This window comes from Saimiri boliviensis, chromosome 12 (assembly GCF_048565385.1).
Source record: "Saimiri boliviensis isolate mSaiBol1 chromosome 12, mSaiBol1.pri, whole genome shotgun sequence".
Taxonomy (NCBI): domain Eukaryota; kingdom Metazoa; phylum Chordata; class Mammalia; order Primates; family Cebidae; genus Saimiri; species Saimiri boliviensis.
In genome coordinates, this window is record NC_133460.1 from 38518366 (window position 1) to 38538012 (window position 19647).

General features: G+C 36.6%; 1 protein-coding gene across 3 annotated transcripts in view; it reads left to right on the top strand.

Moving 5' to 3' along the window:
- Positions 1–19647, top strand: part of BICC1 (BicC family RNA binding protein 1) — a 313489-nt gene that overhangs the window by 265130 nt on the left and 28712 nt on the right. For 2 of the 3 annotated variants that reach the window (XM_003928706.4, XM_039478423.2), the window contains exons 6-16: positions 1100–1153; positions 2002–2196; positions 2421–2672; positions 5991–6122; positions 8835–9021; positions 10838–10999; positions 11491–11687; positions 12651–12783; positions 13372–13528; positions 15444–15609; positions 19255–19294. In XM_003928706.4, coding sequence (XP_003928755.2) covers positions 1100–1153; positions 2002–2196; positions 2421–2672; positions 5991–6122; positions 8835–9021; positions 10838–10999; positions 11491–11687; positions 12651–12783; positions 13372–13528; positions 15444–15609; positions 19255–19294 — 1675 coding nt within the window. The remainder of the gene's footprint in view (positions 1–1099; positions 1154–2001; positions 2197–2420; positions 2673–5990; positions 6123–8834; positions 9022–10837; positions 11000–11490; positions 11688–12650; positions 12784–13371; positions 13529–15443; positions 15610–19254; positions 19295–19647) is intronic. The other variant, XM_010339344.3, reaches the window with a different exon arrangement.

The following is a 19647-nucleotide window of genomic DNA, read 5'->3' on the forward strand; positions in this document are numbered from 1 at the left end:
GCAAGCAGCTTCAGGACTTGAAGAAGAACAGATAGTATTATTTGTGTTATTTGAAAGTATTCTCCCTTCTAAACTAATCGCAATATTAGAAACTGTCAACCACAAAGATGAATAAGTAGTCTTTTCTCTACAGGGACTCATGGTGACAGTGGGATGTGTGCATCAGGGACTAGACAGAAAGCTATAGTAAAAAGCAAAGACAATATTCAGATTATTTAAAAACTGGTATGGCATGGCCATTGATCCTAAGAGCAGTGTCCTGGAACCCCTGTATCCCCCACCACAATGCCAAGACTAACAACTTGAGTCAATGGATCATGGAAAGGCCCAGGAGATTTCAGAAGAAAGCTCCAGGTAGATGTTGGAGTAATGATTATGTACCATCTGGTATGGAAGAAGTTCACGATTTTCCAAACCTAGGGTAGCTATGTCATTGAATATTGATACATATCTGATATGCAAAGACCTTAAACCAAAGGGAGAAAATGCAGTGAACAAGGGTAATTATAAAGAGGGCAGGGTGATCTCCTGGGGACTGTAGGGCTTTCAGTAAGTCCAGTGGGTGAAACAGATCAGTTGACACGAATTACCTGAGGATCTCATTAAAATGCAAATTTTGGCCGGGCGCGGTGGCTCAAGCCTGTAATCCCAGCACTTTGGGAGGCCGAGGCGGGTGGATCACAAGGTCGAGAGATCGAGACCAACCTGGTCAACATGGTGAAACCCTGTCTCTACTAAAAATACAAAAAATTAGCTGGGCATGGTGGCGCGTGCCTATAATCCCAGCTACTCAGGAGGCTGAGGCAGGAGAATTGCCTGAACCCAGGAGGCGGAGGTTGCGGTGAGCCGAGATCGTGCCATTGCACTCCAGCCTGGGTAACGAGAGCGAAACTCCGTCTCAAAAAAAAAAAAAAATGCAAATTTTGATTAAGCAGGTCTGGATGGGGGCCTGAGATCCTTTATTTTTAACAAGCTCTGGATAATACCTCTGTATTTGTCCCTGGATGACACTTTGAGTAGCAAGCATGTAGATTAACTGGAAGAGCAGATGTGAGTTTGATTAAAATAAATCTAACTCTGTATTTTCCTCCTCTTACAGGTATCTATAGCAGGACAACCGGCAGGAGTAGAATCTGCCCGAGTTAGAATTCGGGTAACTATTTATTACTTTAACATTGTAAATTGATGTCAGCAACATTTGCATTATAAGGCATTAAAATATTATAATTTATCATTTTATAACCAAATCATGTCTAATCAGTAGGAAATAGTGGCAAAAGTTGTTTTAATATCTATCTTAGCATTCAGTATCTAAATGTTTATTGTATATGTTCAAAAAGTGAGTTTCTATATTATCTATAAACCTTTTTCATCGAAGATGTTTTCTCAGAGATGTTCTGGATTTTGTCTGACTCAATTTTTCTAGTTTTTATTCAATGATCATTAAGAGGCCTAAGGAAAAATGTCACAGGCAATGAGTTACAAACACTCAGGTTTCACAAAAGGCTCCCTTCATTTAAAATCATTTATAGGCCAGTTATGGTGGCTCACACCTATAATCTCCATGCTTTGGGAGGCCATGGCAAGAGGATCACTTGAAGCCAGGAGTTCGTGACCAGCCCAGACAATAGAGCAAGACCCCGTCTGTCTCTACAATTTTTTTTTTTTTTAATTAGCCAGGTACAGTGACACATGCCTGTAGTCCCAGATATTCAGGAAGCCAAGGTGAGAGGATCACTTGAGCCCAGGATGTTGAGGCTGTAGTGAGCTGGGATGACACCACAGCACTCCAGCCTGGGTGACAGAGCAAGACTCTGACTTAAAGAAAGAAAGAAATGAAAAAAAAAAAAAACTTTATATAGTGCAGCTAAACTTAATATTTATAATAAGGGCAGTTTGTGTTTTAAAATTCATCTTCAGAAAATAATAAATGAATGATACACATCTCTGAATGTCTAATGCTTTAACTTTCTGCTTTGGACTCTCATCATTTCATTTTAGGAGCTGCTTCCTTTGGTGCTGATGTTTGAGCTACCAATTGCTGGAATTCTTCAACCGGTTCCTGATCCTAATTCCCCCTCTATTCAGCATATATCACAAACGTACAATATTTCAGTATCATTTAAACAGCGTTCCCGAATGTATGGTGCTACTGTCATAGTACGAGGGTCTCAGAATAACACTAGTGCTGTGAAGGTAAATTATTCTGATAATTCTGCATATCCTGTATGTACGAATTATATGAGTTTTATTTTTAAAGGATATTAGGCTAATTGATTTCCAGAATTTTCCTTCACTCTACATTTTGGTTTGCAGAATATGCTGTATTTTTCCATAGCTGTTAGAAATGCAATAGAATCTTTCCCTCTATATAGACAGCTGATTTATAGGATTATTTCCTTCCCACCCTTTTCTCTTAGGAAGGAACTGCCATGCTGTTAGAACATCTTGCTGGGAGCCTAGCATCAGCAATTCCTGTGAGCACACAACTAGATATTGCAGCTCAGCATCATCTCTTTATGATGGGTCGAAATGGGAGCAACATCAAACATATTATGCAGAGAACAGGTGCTCAGATCCACTTTCCCGATCCCAGTAATCCACAAAAGAAATCCACCGTCTACCTCCAGGGCACCATTGAGTCTGTCTGTCTTGCAAGGCAATATCTCATGGTAAGGTTATTGAAATAAGTGTTAGATTTCTTTACACCTCTTTGGATGTTTTTGCACCTACCGTACTAATGTGACATTTAGGAAAGCACTTTGGAAGCCTGATCAAATAAGGAATTTTCTTGGTAAAAGGAAATAAACTAGAAGAGTAAGGTTCATAGTGCCTCAAAAGGTTTAATTTCATTACATACGTACTTTTATTTGTGTGTGTGTGTGTGTGTGTGTGTGTGTGTGTGTGTGTGTGTGTGTTTTAACTTAGACTAAACACAGAAGAGGTTATAGTGAAATAATTGCATTTTGTGGTAAAGATGGAAGGTGACTGTTTTCATCTGACCTGTAATATTAGTGTGCAGCTTATATTTGGCAAAAACAAAAACAAAAACAAAAACAAACCAAACAACTCCTCTGTTTAAGCAGAAAAGTAAAAATGCTGTTTAAATTTCACTATCAAAGACAAATTTTGTAAGCCCAAAACATTTGTACATTTCATAAATCTTCAATACAATTTAAAAATACTATTTAAGCCACACATTTGAGTGTCACTTATTGAAGGAAGAAGAACAAAGTTATATGTTATAATTCAGTACTACTTTACTACTTCTAATTGATAATTGCAATATTTCTGTCTTCCCATATTTGTTTAAAACCCCTTGGCCAGACGTGTTAGCTCAATGGCTTATAGTCCCAGTGCTTTGGGAGGCCAAGGCAGGCAGATCACTTGAGGTCAAGAGTTTGAGACCAGCCTGGCCAACATAGTGAAATCCAATTTCTACTAAATATACACAAATTAATCGGGTATAGTAGTGGGTGCCTGTAATCCCAGCCATGCAGGAGGCTGAAACAGAATTGCTTGAACCCAGGAAGAAGAAATTGCAGTAAGCTGAGATGGCACCAGTGCACTCCAGTCTGGGTAACAGAGGAAGACTGCATGTCAAAAATAAAATGAAGTGAAATGAAATGAAATGAAATATCCCAGTTTATGGGTTGATAATATAGTAACAAAATGGATGGATGTGATGCTGGGTTCACAAATAATTGTATTAAAAACACCATTGTATTCTCTCATTCAGTGCTTGACCTTTAGTGGCATTTGAATCAGTAAGCCTCAGGTGTGACATTTGCTATTATTAACTTGTAGGGTTGGGTTTTGAGAAATTTTCAGAAAATCTGTGTTTTTATTGTTGATTCCATTCCTCTGACAGATGAGAACTTGTTGGAATCATTAAAGGTTGTAATCCATGATTTTGAGAAATTTGTTGTTAATTTTTTTTAATTGAGCTTATTTTATCAGGTTATTTTTAATATACTGTACTACAAGTCAGATTTATATTTATATCCAATAATTGTTATAATCATGTTTTTTTTTCTGCTTTACAAGTTCTTTAGATGTTAGTTTCTAGTTCAGTGAAATTTTTCAAATATTTTATACAGTTATTAATCCACACTTATATTTGGACCATACCTGCCAAAAATAGGTATAAATGACGTATTATTGCACATCATTGAAATAAATGAAGGAGAAATTAAAAGGCTTTAACCCATATTTTAAATACCATCACCATTTTGTATAGCACTGTTCTTATAAAAATATCACTTTCTGCCATAGGAGAAATGGAGTATAGTATTATAGTATTTCTTTTTCTTTCTTTTTCTAATTTTAGACAGGGTCTCACTCTGTTGCTTAGGCTGGACTATAGTAGTGCATTCTCAGCTCACTGCAACCTCTGCCTCTTGATTGAAGTGATTTTTATGCCTCAGCTTCCTGAGTAGTTGGGATTACAATCATATGCCACCATGCCTGGCTAATTTTTGTAGTTTTCGTAGAGATAGGGTTTCACTGTGTTGGCCAGGGTGGTCTCGAACTCCTGGCCTCAAGTGATCCACCCACCTCAGCCTCTCAAAATGCTGAGATTACAGGCTTGAGTCACAATTCCTGGCTAGGTAATTCATTTTAATCATAGTATGCTTAATGGTAACCTCTCCTGATATACATGTACGAATTCCAGCACTCAGTGGGCTAACACTGGGAATTCTGTGCAATAGAAAAAGTATATTACATTGTTCCTAGACTCATTAGAGGCTGTGAGTAGAGCATTAGAGAAAAAATAAAAATAAAAAAATGAGATAGTTAAAAGAAGGGAAATAGTCACAATTTACTCCAGGAAGGAAGAAAGGTTTAAGTTGCATTAGGTTAAGTAGGATTTATATTGGTAAGGAAGTCTTTGATTAGTTAAGACAGGGGTCCTCAATCCCCGGGGCACAGACCAGACTGATACTGGTCAGTGGCCTGTTAGGAACTAGGCCACACAGCAGGAGGTGAGCAAGCAAAACTTCATCTGTATTTACAGCTCCTCCCCATCACTCACATGAACCACCTGAGCTCTTCCTCCTATGTGGTTAGCAGTGGCATTAGATTCTTACAGGAAAGTGAGCCCTATTGTGAATCGTGCATGCAAGGGATTTAGGTTGCATGCTCCTTAGGAGAATCTAATGCCTGATGATTGGTCACTGTCTTCCATCACCCCCAGATAGGACCGTCTAGTTACAGGCAAAAAAGCTCAGGGCTCCCACTGATTTTACATTATGGTGAGTTGTATAATTATTTAATTACATATTATAATGTAATAATAATAGAAATAAAGTGCCAAATAAATGTAACGTGCTTGAATTGTCTGAAACCATTTCTTCTTCCCATCCCCTCCCCGGTCCATAAAAAAAATTACCTTCCATGAAACCGGTCTGTGGTACCAAAAAGCTTGGGAACCCCTGAGTTAAGATATCAAAGTACAGGATCCTCTTAAAAGATAGTTTAAGTTAGAGAGGCTGGTCTAACCTGGAGGAAGGGGAAGACAGACATAGATCTGTGTTTGGACAAGTGAGTCTGGGCTAAAATGTCAAACTCTTTAAATGCTCCATCATGTTTCACTCAATATACACTAAAAAGCTACCACTGGAAGTCATTGAGCAAAGGCCAAGATTAGTGCCCTTGATGTAGTCGAGAATCTAGTTTCCAGCATAACTAACAAAACTGAAGTTAGAGAATAAAGGAATTTTACAAGATTCACAGTAGATTAAAAAAATCCAGGGCCAAAAACAGAAACTTAGGACATATAATTTTGTCATCCAAAAATGGTTTTCTCCCCCTCAACATTAATGCCACACCTGTCCTCCAAGCTCTGTGAAGTTATATAATTTAGCTTTAATACTTCATTTTAGTCTTTAAATCTGTATAATACTGCATTATTTTCAGGCATGTTAAATTATCAGATGTTTAAATGATTAATTTTTTACTTCCTACACATTTTTGTGACATTTTTTTAGGGTTGTCTTCCTCTTGTGTTGATGTTTGATATGAAGGAAGAAATTGAAGTAGATCCACAGTTCATTGCACAGTTGATGGAACAGCTTGATGTCTTCATCAGTATTAAACCAAAGCCCAAACAGCCAAGCAAGGTTGGTTCAAAGTCTGGACCCAGAGAATTATGTATCTTATCATATTCTGTATAGTTTTAGTTAGCATATACATGAAACTATTACTCTATACAGGTTGAATATCCCCAATCTGGAATGCTCCAAAATCTGAAAGTTTTTGAGCACTGACATGACAGTCAAAGAAAATGCTCATTGGAGCATTTTAAATTTTGGATTTTCACATTAGGGATGCCCAACCAGTGCACATATTTCCAAATCCTCCAAAACCCCAAATCTAAAACACTTCTGGTCTCAAGTATTTCAGATAAGGGATACTCAAATTGTATAATGTATATGTCATTCTGTATTTAGTAATCTAATATAAATCTGTAACAGTGTTCATTATAGATCATCATTTTCTTTATATATGTGTTGTTATTTTGGAGTCCATTTAGAGTAACCATTATTTTTCCATAGTTATATGAGAAGGAAAGAATGTTCATTCTTAATTTGGAATCTGGTAATTTGAAGCTTTACAAAGTAACCTGATAATTGATAAGGTCACTTATATGTTTTGTGTGTGTTTGTGTGCACGCGTGTACATACCCAATGTAATTCAGAAATTATTTAGACTAGTTATAATGCCATGCCCTGTGCAACTTGTAGAGTTAAAGAAGAGGTGCCTGTGTTTTTTCGTAAATACTTTAAGAACTGAACTGTCTCTAGTTCAGCGTTCTTGGAACCTCTCCTTGGAGTGTTGCAAAATTTCAGTAACTACGTGTAGAGTAAAAATTTAATGGAATAAATCTATTTTTTTTTTTTTTTTTTTTTTGAGACAGGGTCTCACTTCATTGCCCAGGCTGGAGTGCAGTGGCGCCATCATGGCTTACTGCAGCCTCAACTTCCTGGGCTCAGGTAGTTCTCTCACCTGAGCCTCCCAAGTAGCTGAGACCACAGGCATGTGCCACCACACCCAGCTAATTTTTTGCATTTTGTGTAGAAATGGGGTTTCACCATGTTGCCCAGGCTGCTCTTGAGTTCCTGAGCTCAAGCAATCTACCCACCACAGCCTCCCAAAGTGCTGGGATTAAAGGTGTGAGTTACCATGCCCAGCCCAGAATAAATATTTTATTAAGTGCTAGTAAGTATGAGGAAAGAGGAATGTTTCTACATTAGTATTGTTGTTTAAACTAGCACAACCACTTTGAAGGGCAATCTCTGATCATCCCATTATTCTAAAATATTGATCCCCTTCCTGCAACAGTTCTGTTTCTAATTATGCACTGTGAAAACACCTCTGCACCAGGAAACAACATGAGAATGGTGTTGAGTGAAAAATGTATATTGCATCATAGTATACACTTAATGGCAGCATTTATGTGTGTATATATGTCTATACATTTTTAAGTATAAAGCATTGTCTAGAAGGATGCACAGAAAAGTCATGTGTTGCCTTTGGGGCAATAGAAAGGAAAATGGAACAAAGTAAATGAAGGAAATGCTTGATTTCTTTAACAAAAATCAGAAACAAGAAAATAACACCATTTTTAAATTTTGAAACTATAATGCTCGCTTCGGCAGCACATATACTAAATTTTGAAACTATAAATTTTACGTGTATAGAATGGTGTATATATAATATGTATTTTGTATAATTTGCTATATGTGAATAATGTGGTAATCACTGTCCAACTGAAGAAAAATGATCATGCCTTCTCAGAAAGAAAGCATTGATTCTAAGTGAACTTGATATAATGAGTTTAAAGTTAGGAAACAGGACATTAATTTTATATATTGTGAAGATTCTTGTGTGACTAATTTGAGTTGACCAGAGTCACTCTAGATACAAGGACTAAAAGATAGACAGGAGAGACAGTAGCAGACTTGTGCATATAAACATGGACAGGCACAAGAATTCCAGGAGTTTGGTAAGAAATGAGCAGAAGTCAGGGAAAAATAGATTGTAAATGAGAACTCCAAAGCTTTGCAGCATCCCAGGGCCATTTAATTATGCCTAACTGGCCCCCATTCTAACTACTGCCTTAACTGCTTTCTCAGCCACAATTTTTTTTTTTTTGGTCCATTGAAGGCTTTTCCCTTCGAGTTCATATTTCAAAATTTCTAGATGAGACCACTGAGGAAGAAAAACGATTATTTAGAATTTTTCTTTTTCCTATAAGCTTTGCCATAGATATGTCACCAGTGAGGAATAGTCGTACCTCAAGGTCTGTTAGCTAAGTAGTAAACCATAAATGTCAAACATAATTGATGATGATTATGCAGTCTATTTGTGGTCACAAGTTTGATTTGGTATGTAAAGATGTGAGGGGGAAGCTTTAGTGTAAAGATGAGATACTGTAAAAAGGGAACCGGAGTTCCCATTCTCTTGCTGCCCCTTTGCAGCTGTGCCCTGATCTTGGCTAAGTCCCTTAACTTCACTGAATATAAATAATGATTCCCACCCTGTAAGGTTTTGCTGAGAATGGGAACATATGTGCAGCTACTATCACAGCTCCTGGAACAAAGAACATGCCCAGTAAATGCCCAGTAAAATAACTAATATTTTAGGGTTTTACCAGAAGGAGTAAACTTAAGCACTAAGAGGTTAGAATTTGCAGATGATTTTAAAGCAGCATTGATATGACCCGAGTAGAATTCTTATTGGCATATTCATTTTCCACCTCCTTCCCCTCCCCCATTCATTGTAGACTACTTGCATGTCACTTTTTTTTTCCCCATTATGTGTTTTCATAGTCTGTGATTGTGAAAAGTGTTGAGCGAAATGCCTTAAATATGTATGAAGCAAGGAAATGTCTCCTCGGACTTGAAAGCAGTGGGGTTACCATAGCAACCAGTCCATCCCCAGCATCCTGCCCTGCCGGCCTGGCATGTCCCAGCCTGGATATCTTAGCTTCAGCAGGCCTTGGACTCACTGGACTAGGTATACAATTTATTATTACAGCGTGTCTCAGTCACTGGGGAAATGCTTATCTGATTCCCTTTCTTTCTACCATTTGGGTCTATATTTAAAGGCTATTTTTTTTCTTCTTGGGGCTATAAGATCAGATGAAAAGCCATGTAACATGAATCAATCCATTTTGGATTTAAAAAGTCTCTGTGGATTTTGTACCCAGATTCTTCCATGTTCGCATAAATAATCAAGGTCTGAGTGTTTTATTTTCAGTGGCTTGCTTTGTTCTAAATTAAGAATGCCATTGAGATTGAAGTAAGCATGCTGACAGTAATTTATGTTTGTTCTCTCTTGCATTTGCAATATTGCCATCGGTCCCTAGAGATAAAGATTATCCAGTTTGCTTTTTAAAAAGTAATTGCAAATCTGTATGAGGGGTGCAGAGTGAGGGTGAAAATAAGCAGAACTCCCATCACCAGTGGTTAGGCTTGCCTTGCCCAGACACAAAGGAAATCTAGCCTGAGGCCAGACCTGTATTTCTATCTAATGTGAGGAATGGAAAATAGGAGAAAGAACAAACATGATCATTTCAGAACTTTAGTTAGGAAAGTAGAATGAGCTGCTTAATAGTCATAGTAATATTTATGTCCTCATCTATGGATTGCTGTTTTATAGGCTGAAGTTAGTTGCTGTATTACAGTTTCGGTAGATTCACTTCTTTCTTGCACATTTCTCAGTTGCATTTATTTTCCTTACTCAGTACTCCTAGTCAATCATTCTGGCTCATTGAGTGTTGATTTGAGACAAAAAAAAAAAAAAATACTCGCAGCAGTCCTTAAATTTTTTTTTTTTTTCTAATAGCTGTTCTTTCATTTAAGAAATTTAATACCCTTATATGATGGACTTTCCAAGTAGCCCTGCCTAGACATTGTTAAAGAAAGATTTTTTTTTCTTGGCCCCTAATCTACCAAAGTTGTTTCTTCTACTGGGACCTGAATAGAGTCATAATAACGTAGCAATGACTGTGAGTCAGGAAATGCCAATTAGGTAACTTAGCAGGAACTGAGTTCATTCTGCACTAGAGAGAAAAAAAGTGAGCAAAGATTCAGTAACCAAATTTAAAAAATGTTTTTATTCTATACCTATCCTGTTATACTTTATGCTTTGTGTATTCTTGGAAACTTGTATACAAATCCACATTTTATGCTAGAACGTATTTTAAATACCCAAAGGAAAATTCAGTTATTTAAATTGAGTATTGACTCCTTAGAACAAAAAAACAATATTTTTTTTCTGAGAAAATTTTCATCATTGAGATGGAGTCCAAGGAAGTCATGTATATGCTTTGACATACATTTAGGGTAGGCTGCCAGAACAGTTCCTATCTGCAACTGGGCCAAATAGATCCATCCTACCACAGGAAAAGATACCCTTGTCGCTGCTACACGTGAGTAGTTTGAAAGGGTTTGTTTGTAAGCAGATGACAAATGATTTATGCAGAAGAAGAAAAATGAGTCTCCACTTGAGCTGAATTGTGTTCATCCTGGCTAGCTGACATGAATGCAAAGCACCTGGTAATGCTCAATGACCCTAACTGCCATCCTAGTCTGGGCACACGCATCTTACATTTTCTGATAGCATCTGTTTGTGGATAAGCTGCTTCCTCGGTTGGAGTTGTATAATGCAGAATTCATATGAATATTTGAAAGAAAATCTGTCATCCATATTTTATATTTAGAAAATAACAGATTATATCATTGTGCATTCCAAGTAGCAATATTGGTGCCATCTCTATTTTAAAATCTTAAATTTATGTGAATTGACTTTACATATTCATTTATTACAGGTCTTTTGGGGCCCACCACTTTATCTCTGAATACTTCAACAACTCCAAACTCACTCTTGAATGCTCTTAATAGCTCAGTCAGTCCTCTGCAAAGTCCAAGTTCTGGTACACCCAGCCCCACATTATGGGCACCCCCACTTGCTAATACTTCAAGTGCCACAGGTCAGTATCACTTAAGTATATTCCTAGATGTGTATTCTTAGGTGTTATCAGTTTTTTAAATAAAATTTACTAATGGTTCAGTTTTCTCAGGGAAAAATTATGGTTCAAAGCATACTCCATTGAAACAGAAATTCCCTGATATGTAAATTAGTTAAAATGAAGCACAGCAAAACAGCGTTTTTCATACAAGTGAAATATCATCTTCAAATGTGATAAGCAGACCTGGTAGTTAGGTTCTAGTTGGAATAACTTGCTGGTAGTCATGTACATTGGTACAATGAGAGGGTTGGATTAAATATTTGCTATGGTGTTGTCCCATTTTAACGCTTTTTTGTGTTTCTGTGGTAAATAGTACCTCTGTTTACAGACGTATCAACATTGAATTCTTTTCTGAAATTGCAGCAGCAAAAATGATATTTTTATTGTTAATAAAAATTATAGTTGATTCTGAATTTGTTCCTAATATCTGTTGTTATAAAATGTTGTTGTAGGTTTTTCTGCTATACCACACCTTATGATTCCATCTACTGCCCAAGCCACATTAACTAATATTTTGCTGTCTGGAGTGCCCACCTATGGGCACACGGCTCCATCTCCCCCTCCTGGCTTGACTCCTGTTGATGTCCATATCAACAGTATGCAGACCGAAGGCAAAAAAATCTCTGCTGCTTTAAATGGACATGCACAGGTAATGGCTTTCTGCTAGAATAGTAGAAATCTCTTTGTAAGAGATAAGTCTCTGGTAGTTATATGTTTAAACTTTCACCTAAAATGAATTTGTTACTTTTTTCAACTTTTATTTTAGGTTCAGGGGTTACATATGCAGGTTTGTTACATGAGGAAATTGTATCTTTAATCGACCTTGAGTTAATTTGTATATATGGTGAAAGGTAGGGGTCTGGTTAGCCTTTCTTCTGCATATGGCTAGCCAGTTATCCCAGTGCCATTTGTTGAACATGGATTCCTTTCCCTAATTCTTGTTATTGTTGAATTTATTGAAGATCAGATGGTTGTAGGTATACAGCTTTACTTCTGGATTCTTTCTTTCCTTTTTTTTTTTTTTTTAAAAAAAAGATGGGGTTTCACCGTATTTTTCAGGCTGCACTTCAGGATTTTCTATTCTGGTTCCCTAGTCTATATGTCTGTCTGTCTATTTATTTAATGCCAGTACCATGCTATTTGATTAACGTAGCCTTGTGGTATAGTTTGAAGTCAGGTAGTATGATGTCTCTAGCTTTCTTCTTTTTGCTTAAGACTGTTTTGGCTATTTGGGCACTTCTTTGGTTCCAGATGAATTCTAAGTTTTTTCTGTTTCTGGGAAAAATTCTAAATTTTCTTAAGTTTTTTCTATTTCTGGAAAAATGATGTTTGTAGTTTGCTAAGAATAGCATTGAATCTCTATGTTACTTTGGGCAGTATGACCATTTTAATTATAGATTTTCCTGATCCATGAGCATGGGATGTTTTTCCGTTTGTTGGATCATCTGTGATTTCTTTCAGCAGTGTTTTGTAGTTCTCCTTATAGATATCTTGGCTCTAACCACTTTTTTAGTGGTTTTCTTTTCTGTGGCTGTTATAAATGGGATTGTGCTCTTGATTTGATTCTTTGTAAAATTGTGACCATATTTGTTATTTTCTATTACTATTTTAGTCTCCAAATATAAAATATGGTGCAATATCCACTTCATCACTTGGAGAAAAAGTGCTGAGTGCAAATCATGGTGATCCATCCATCCAGACAAGTGGATCTGAGCAGGCATCTCCCAAATCAAGCCCTACTGAAGGTCAGGAACTGTATCTTTTCTTCTGAAATTCATTTTGGTTATTTGGAAAAAGGTTTGTAGAGTCTATGCAGTGATTTTTGAGTTTGTTTTTGGTAAACAGCTATGATCATCGTATCTCGATTATGTGGCAAAACAATATCCTAAATAAAATTTCAAAGAGTATGGTGAAAGATTAACTGAAAAGCACTTTCCACAGAAAGAATCTCTTCCCCATTACACTGTAAGTTCCTGAATTAAAGTGAAGGTAATTGTGTATCAGGAAAGCATGAACTTACTAAATGGTGTGTGTGTGTGTGTGTGTGTGTGTGTGTGTGTGTGTGTGTGTGTGTGTGTGTTTCCCCCAAGTAAAGTATCTTTTTATAACCCTTTTAGCCCCCAAAATATTTAAAATATATGCAGGTCTTCTCTTCAAATTGAGTTTTTGTGACAGCCTGAACTTGTTAAGGTGTTCTTTTTGCAGATGAAAGAGGTCTGTGTCAGGTTAATTATGTCTCCATAAAGTAGGGTTCTGATTTGTTTCCATTGCAGATTGTCAACTGGAAGGTGATGTGGTTTACGTGTTCCACTTTTTCTTCTTCTCCTGTGCAGGTTGTAATGATGCTTTTGTTGAGGTAGGCATGCCTCGAAGTCCTTCCCATTCTGGGAATGCTGGTGAATTGAAACAGATGATGTGTCCCTCCAAGGTTTCGTGTGCCAAAAGGCAGACAGTGGAGCTATTGCACGGCACAAAAAACTCACACTTGCAGTATGTATTTTAATCTTAAAAGAGCCTTTGATTTTTTGAAATCATGTGTATTTGTTCTGAACTCTAATAGTACTCTTTGATTCAAGTCATGTTTGATCTCATCCATGGGTGTTTTCGTCTTCTTAAAAAATTATTATGGAATAATATCTGATAATTTTCATCCTTCTCTATCTTCTCTATAGTCCCTTCACCCTTTAATGAGTTCATTTATATCTGTGCCCTCTAAACAATTTGTATTACTCCAAAACTGTAGCATTCACCCCACTCTTCAGTAATCAGCTAGGCCGTTTCTGTTCTGATTTTTGCTGTTCGAAATTTTCCCACTGTGAATTCTCCTTCATTTGGCTTTGAATTTCTTACTGTGGCTCCTTTTTTTCCCAAGGTAGTTAATAGCAAACTTTTAAATAAATGCCTGACATTATCATGACTTTGTTTTTTCCAAATCGCTTTGGTTTATAATTACATAAATTGTATTAAATATAACTCTGCCTTACCATAGCATAGTTACAAGTGCGTCATCCTTACTCTGTTTTCTTCTGCTGTCTTATTAGTTCCTGGTATACCCTTCTAGAGTATCTTTATGCAAATATTAGCATACATAGTTTTATTTTCTTTCTTACTAAAATTCATTTTCCTTTGTAAACTCTTTGGTCAATTAATCAGTATTGCCCATCATTGTCCAGTTCTCCCTTATCTGTGTTTTTTCTTTACATGGTGCTAATACTTAAAATTAATGTTCTTATTATAGATTAGAGAAACAGTTTTACTTTCTTCAAACTATTGAAGTATTTGAAATAGATACCTATTCTTGTCATCACTATGTTCTGGACCTTCTCATCATCTTCATCTGGCTTAAGCTGCAATCTCCAGAAATATCTCCCTGCCTCCAGTCTCTAATTAGCTTGATCTAGCTTTTATTTTGCTCCAGTAATTTATTTTTGAAAACAGGTTTAATCTTGTCACACTGTGGCTTAAAATCCACCAATGCTTTGTGCTGCAAGATTCCTTTCCTTTACTTATGCTTTTCCCTCTGACTTGTTGTTCTCCTGGCCTTTGGCACCAGACAACTTGCAGATGCTCTTAAGTTCCCAGTTCAAATGTCCTTTGTATAGCCTCTGTCAACTTTTGTCAAGCAAAGTTAATTGTTCCTCTTTTTGTATTCCAATAATACTTTTCTAAATTCCTCTAAATTCCCTTGGCACAACAGTTGAATAGTTGAACAAATCATGAATGAACAAATCAGTTCTTGATTGATATTGCAATCCCTATTTTATTTGAGCCTAAGGTGCAGTTAGATTTGAACTGGAGGTACATGCATTCGGTACATATCATGTGTTGTAATTCACATATTTGCTGCTGATTGTAAGAAGCACTTTTATGCTCTGCCTGTCCTGCTCTACAAGCTTTGGGGAATATTTCTTACTTATCTGCTACCTTTATTTGTTACCAATATCATATACATATTTCATACACGTGAATTGGATCATCTACATGCCTTCAAATTGACTGGATCTCTGTCTAGACTTTGCATGCATGAGTCATTGGTATCTCCTTGTATAAATATTAGAAATCTTGTCTATACATTTATTCCTTCTATATCATATGCTATATACCATATATACTATACATACTGTGTTTGAATGTGCATCACAAAATAGTTTCAAGCAGAGTACCCAATTTCAAATTTCAACTCTGCCATTCACATTAGAATATGACCTTGGATAGTATACTTTCTTCATCAGGAAAGTGGGAATAACAAAAGTACCTGTGTCATAGTATTGTTGTGAGAATTAAATGAGAGACTATGTGTAAATAGCTGATGATGGTAAACATGCATAGTAAATGTGGCACATAAGAAAAATTCAGTACGTTTGTATATATAGTGGAGTGTTAAATTCCACACTCTGTTTCACAGCAGCACTGACAGGTTGCTCTCAGACCCTGAACTGAGTGCTACAGAAAGCCCTTTGGCTGACAAGAAGGCTCCAGGGAGTGAGCGCGCTGCAGAGAGGGCAGCAGCTGCCCACCAAAACTCTGAAAGGGCCCACCTTGCCCCACGGTCGTCATATGTCAACATGCAGGTAATGGTCATGTCACGTGTTTGGGTTCAAGCATGGAGAATTCAGTGAGTGTTCAGCAGTAGTACAGAAATTAGGTTTTCCCTCTGTGCTACATTCAAAATGAAATTGAAGTATATATGCTATAAACATTAAAATGTTATAGTTTGCTCTAAACATTAAAAATGGAAAGTGGTATTTAGCTTAAGTGAGAATTCTTTAAAATATATTAAAAATGGAGAATGCTCTGTGTCACTATCTTATGCAAATAACATTATTCATGTGTTACTTAAATTTTAGATGCATTTGAGGGACTGTATTTCTAAGTATTACTGCTTCATGACATAGTCTTGGATAAATACATATATTGTTTTTGGTGTAATGAAGATGATAAATGTGTTTGGTGCCATTTAAAGATAGTTACGAGAATAACTAATGTGGAGTGTTAGTCCTTTGAAAGTAGCTGATGAATATTACTGATGATTTTGTTGCTTCAGTTTTTTTATGATTATAAAAGCAACTTCCTTTAAATAATTTTTATGATTAAACAGCTTCCTCAATAGCAACTTTCAGTGTATCCATTTTCAAACTAGTAGGCTAATCATGCAAAATAGAATATTGACCATGAAATGCAGAAATTTGATTTCCATATAGATCACAATGTGAAAGATAAGGATTTTGTGCTTAGTGCTTTTAGAGATGCTTGTAAACATTTGATGTCAGACCAGAATTGCTGAGTAGACTTACCTTTTTCATCTTCCACCACCAAAAAAAGAGGAAGAACGTTTCACAAAAATCCTAGAAACAGAAAAGCCATCATAGATGTGTCAATGAGATTAGTTCATGGAACTAAATTACATTACTGTAATTCCAGTGCAGTCTGAAGTTTTGGCCTGCTTGTCTGTTTTTTTGTTTTTGTTTTTTGAGATTAAGTCTTGCCCTGTCGCCTGGAGTGCAGTGGCATGATCTCTGCTCACTGCAACCTCCAACTCCTGGGTTCAAGCGATTCTTCTGCCTCAACCTTCCGAATAACTGTTACTACAAGCATGGGTTACCATGCCCAGCTAATTTTTGTATTTTTAGTACAGATGAGGTTTCACCATGTTGGCCAGGATGGTCTAAATCTCTTGGCCTCGTGATCCACCTGCTCTGGCCTGCCAAAGTGCTGGGATTACAGCTGTGAGACAACTTGCCTGGACCTTGTCTTTCTTTTAATCTTTTGCATTCGAAACATTTTCTAAAGGTTTTTGATGAATTTTTTCTTCTTTTTATAAACACCATGGACTTTATGATATGTCAGTGTTTAAAAAAAAAAGACATTTAAGGCTGGGCACAGTGGCTCATGCATATAATCTCAGCACTCTGGGAGGCCAAGGCAGGTGGATTACTTCAGCCTCGGAGTTCAAGACCTTCCTGGACAACATGGTGAAACCCCAACTCAACAATGAACTCTAAAAAAATTAGCCAGGCATGGTGGCATGCATCTATAGTCCCAGCTACTTGGAGGTTAAGGTGGGAAGATCACCTGAGCCTGGGAGGCAGAGGTTGCAGCGGGCCAAGATTGCACCACTGCATTCTAGCCTGGGCAACAGAGAGAGACCCTGTCTCAAAAATTAAAAATAAATAAAAAGATATTTATTACATTCTCTCTGGTGGATGTATTTTCAGTTAAAATATGAATTACAATTTATTTAATAAGTATCAAATCCCCTTTATAATCTTTTAATGGTTTTTGTCTTGTGGCTCTTGTCACCTTTTCCGTCAGGTTTATACCTGCAGTGATCATTTTCTTGTTTCTTTCTTTGAGGATGGAAGAGCATGGTCTTAATGTTTGAGTTTCAGCTTAACTAGATTGATTTATATTGTTAGTGAACAGCTGACTCAAAATCACTAAGAAATCAATGATAATATTCACTGAGCATTGACAGAAAGATTGAAAACTTCCCTGATTTCCTTGGCTGAAAATGATCTCTATCGCCTGATTGCTCTTGGAATGCTATATCCCCAGCTCTCTTTCTACACTTATCTCACTTTCTAATTTAGTTTATAGTTACTTCTCTTTCTCAGCCCTCCAAAGACTGGCAAGTCGGCCAGGTGTGGTGGCTCATGCCTGTAGTCCCAGCACTTTGGGAAGCCAAAGTGGGCACATCACCTGAGGTCAGGAGTTTGAGACCAACCTGGCCAACATGGTGAAACCCTGTCACTACTAACAATACAAAAATTAGCCAGGCATGGTTGTGGGTGCCTGTAGTCCCAGCTACTTGGGAGGCTGAGACAGGAGAATCACTTGAACCCAGGAGGCATAGGTTGCAGTGACCTGAAATTATGCCACTGCATACTAGCTTGGGCAGCAGAGCAAGACTCTGTCTCAAAAAAAAAAAAAAAAAACAAAAAAACAAAAAAACAAAAAACAAAACAAAAACAAAACTCACAAGCCATCAAGGCTGTAGCTTGTTTTTGATTCATTGTATTCTTCCACAAAGCTTAGCATAGCCTCCTTAACCAGCAGGCCCTCAATAAATATTTGGTGAACAAGTAAATTTAAGTTCTCCATATACCTTACCTTTAGACATTAATAATTAATGGTTGATTTTAACTCCCAATGCCATTTTAGTTCTAGGAACTTAAAACTTCATCAAAAACATTGTCTAAAAATCTGGCTTTACTGATACATGGCTGTTTTTTTTTTTTTTAGTTATCACATGTCCTTGTTTATCTGGGACAGCCCCTGTTTACTTTTATTATCCTGACCTAATTGTTATTCACAGCACATTTCACCTTCAGAAATGTCCTGTTTCAGACCATAGATTATATAGGTACCTTATATATGATGGTATAGTCTTTCTGGTTAAAAAGCTCTTGCCGATTGGCCCTTGGTCCTCCTGGTAGGCCTTTGAGACAGGCTTACATCTAGTCTTAGCTAGTTCCTAAATTGGAGAGTTGATAACACTCAGAAAAGATTTGAAATGTAGCTGTATCTGCACGACTTTCTTCAAAATGATCTATCTTGGTTCTTACATAGACTTGACTACATCATAGTTATTCATTCAATGTTAATGGAATGAATCAATGATGCCTTCCTAGCCCTGTACAATAAACAGTAACTAAGTTTAATTTTATGGCATTGCTTAATGTCATTAAAGTTAGACATTTGCCATTTATCTCACTTCAAAAGCAAAGACTATGCCAGTTAGGTTAAATAATTTCTTAGGTTATCTTGATACCATACCGCTTCAGGCCATGCTTACCTAAATGAAGAGGGGATTTTTGAGACCCTAATGAGACCAATAGGTACATGACAACATTTTGGAAATGTATTATTTCGAAATTCAGCATTATTATTATTAGACTATTTATACTCTAGCAGACATTGGCTCTGATGTGCTTGATATTTATGGTAAATAAGATTTTTTTTTCTTTTTTGAAGGAAAAATTCTAACTCAAAGTCAAATTATAGTCAGAAGCGGTAATTTATTATTACTAATTAGTGTTGGAAGCATGTTTAAACTTATCAAACTTACCTTGGATTTCTGTCACATTGTGCAAAGCTTCACATGTGTCTCAGACGGATCCATGGGACGCAGTCAAAACCTTTGTTCTCTAACCATGGAGTATTGGCATGACATCTGGAGAGGCTGTCAATAAAGATATTTTCTCTTTCATTTTCAGGCATTTGACTATGAACAAAAGAAGCTATTAGCCACCAAAGGTATGTGATACACGAATCTATACTTGATTGTTTTTTAGTACACTCATAACTGATTTTTGACTACTCATGGTGAATTGAGAACTTGGACACTCACAAAAAGAAACCTAGAATATTTGGGTTCAAGTTACATGAATTCCATTGAATATATTTTGTTGAATGGTTTAGCATTAGACCAATTAAGAAATAATTAGCATTTTTTTCATTTATCATTACTTTGGATAAAATGTTTCATTAAGATATTTTTAGGCATTTTGTGTTAAGAAATAACATTCAGTGATAATTTCTTCGTATATATTAAAGAAACGACACTTGCCGGTATTTTAATTAAGAAATGCATTAAACATACCAAGCAT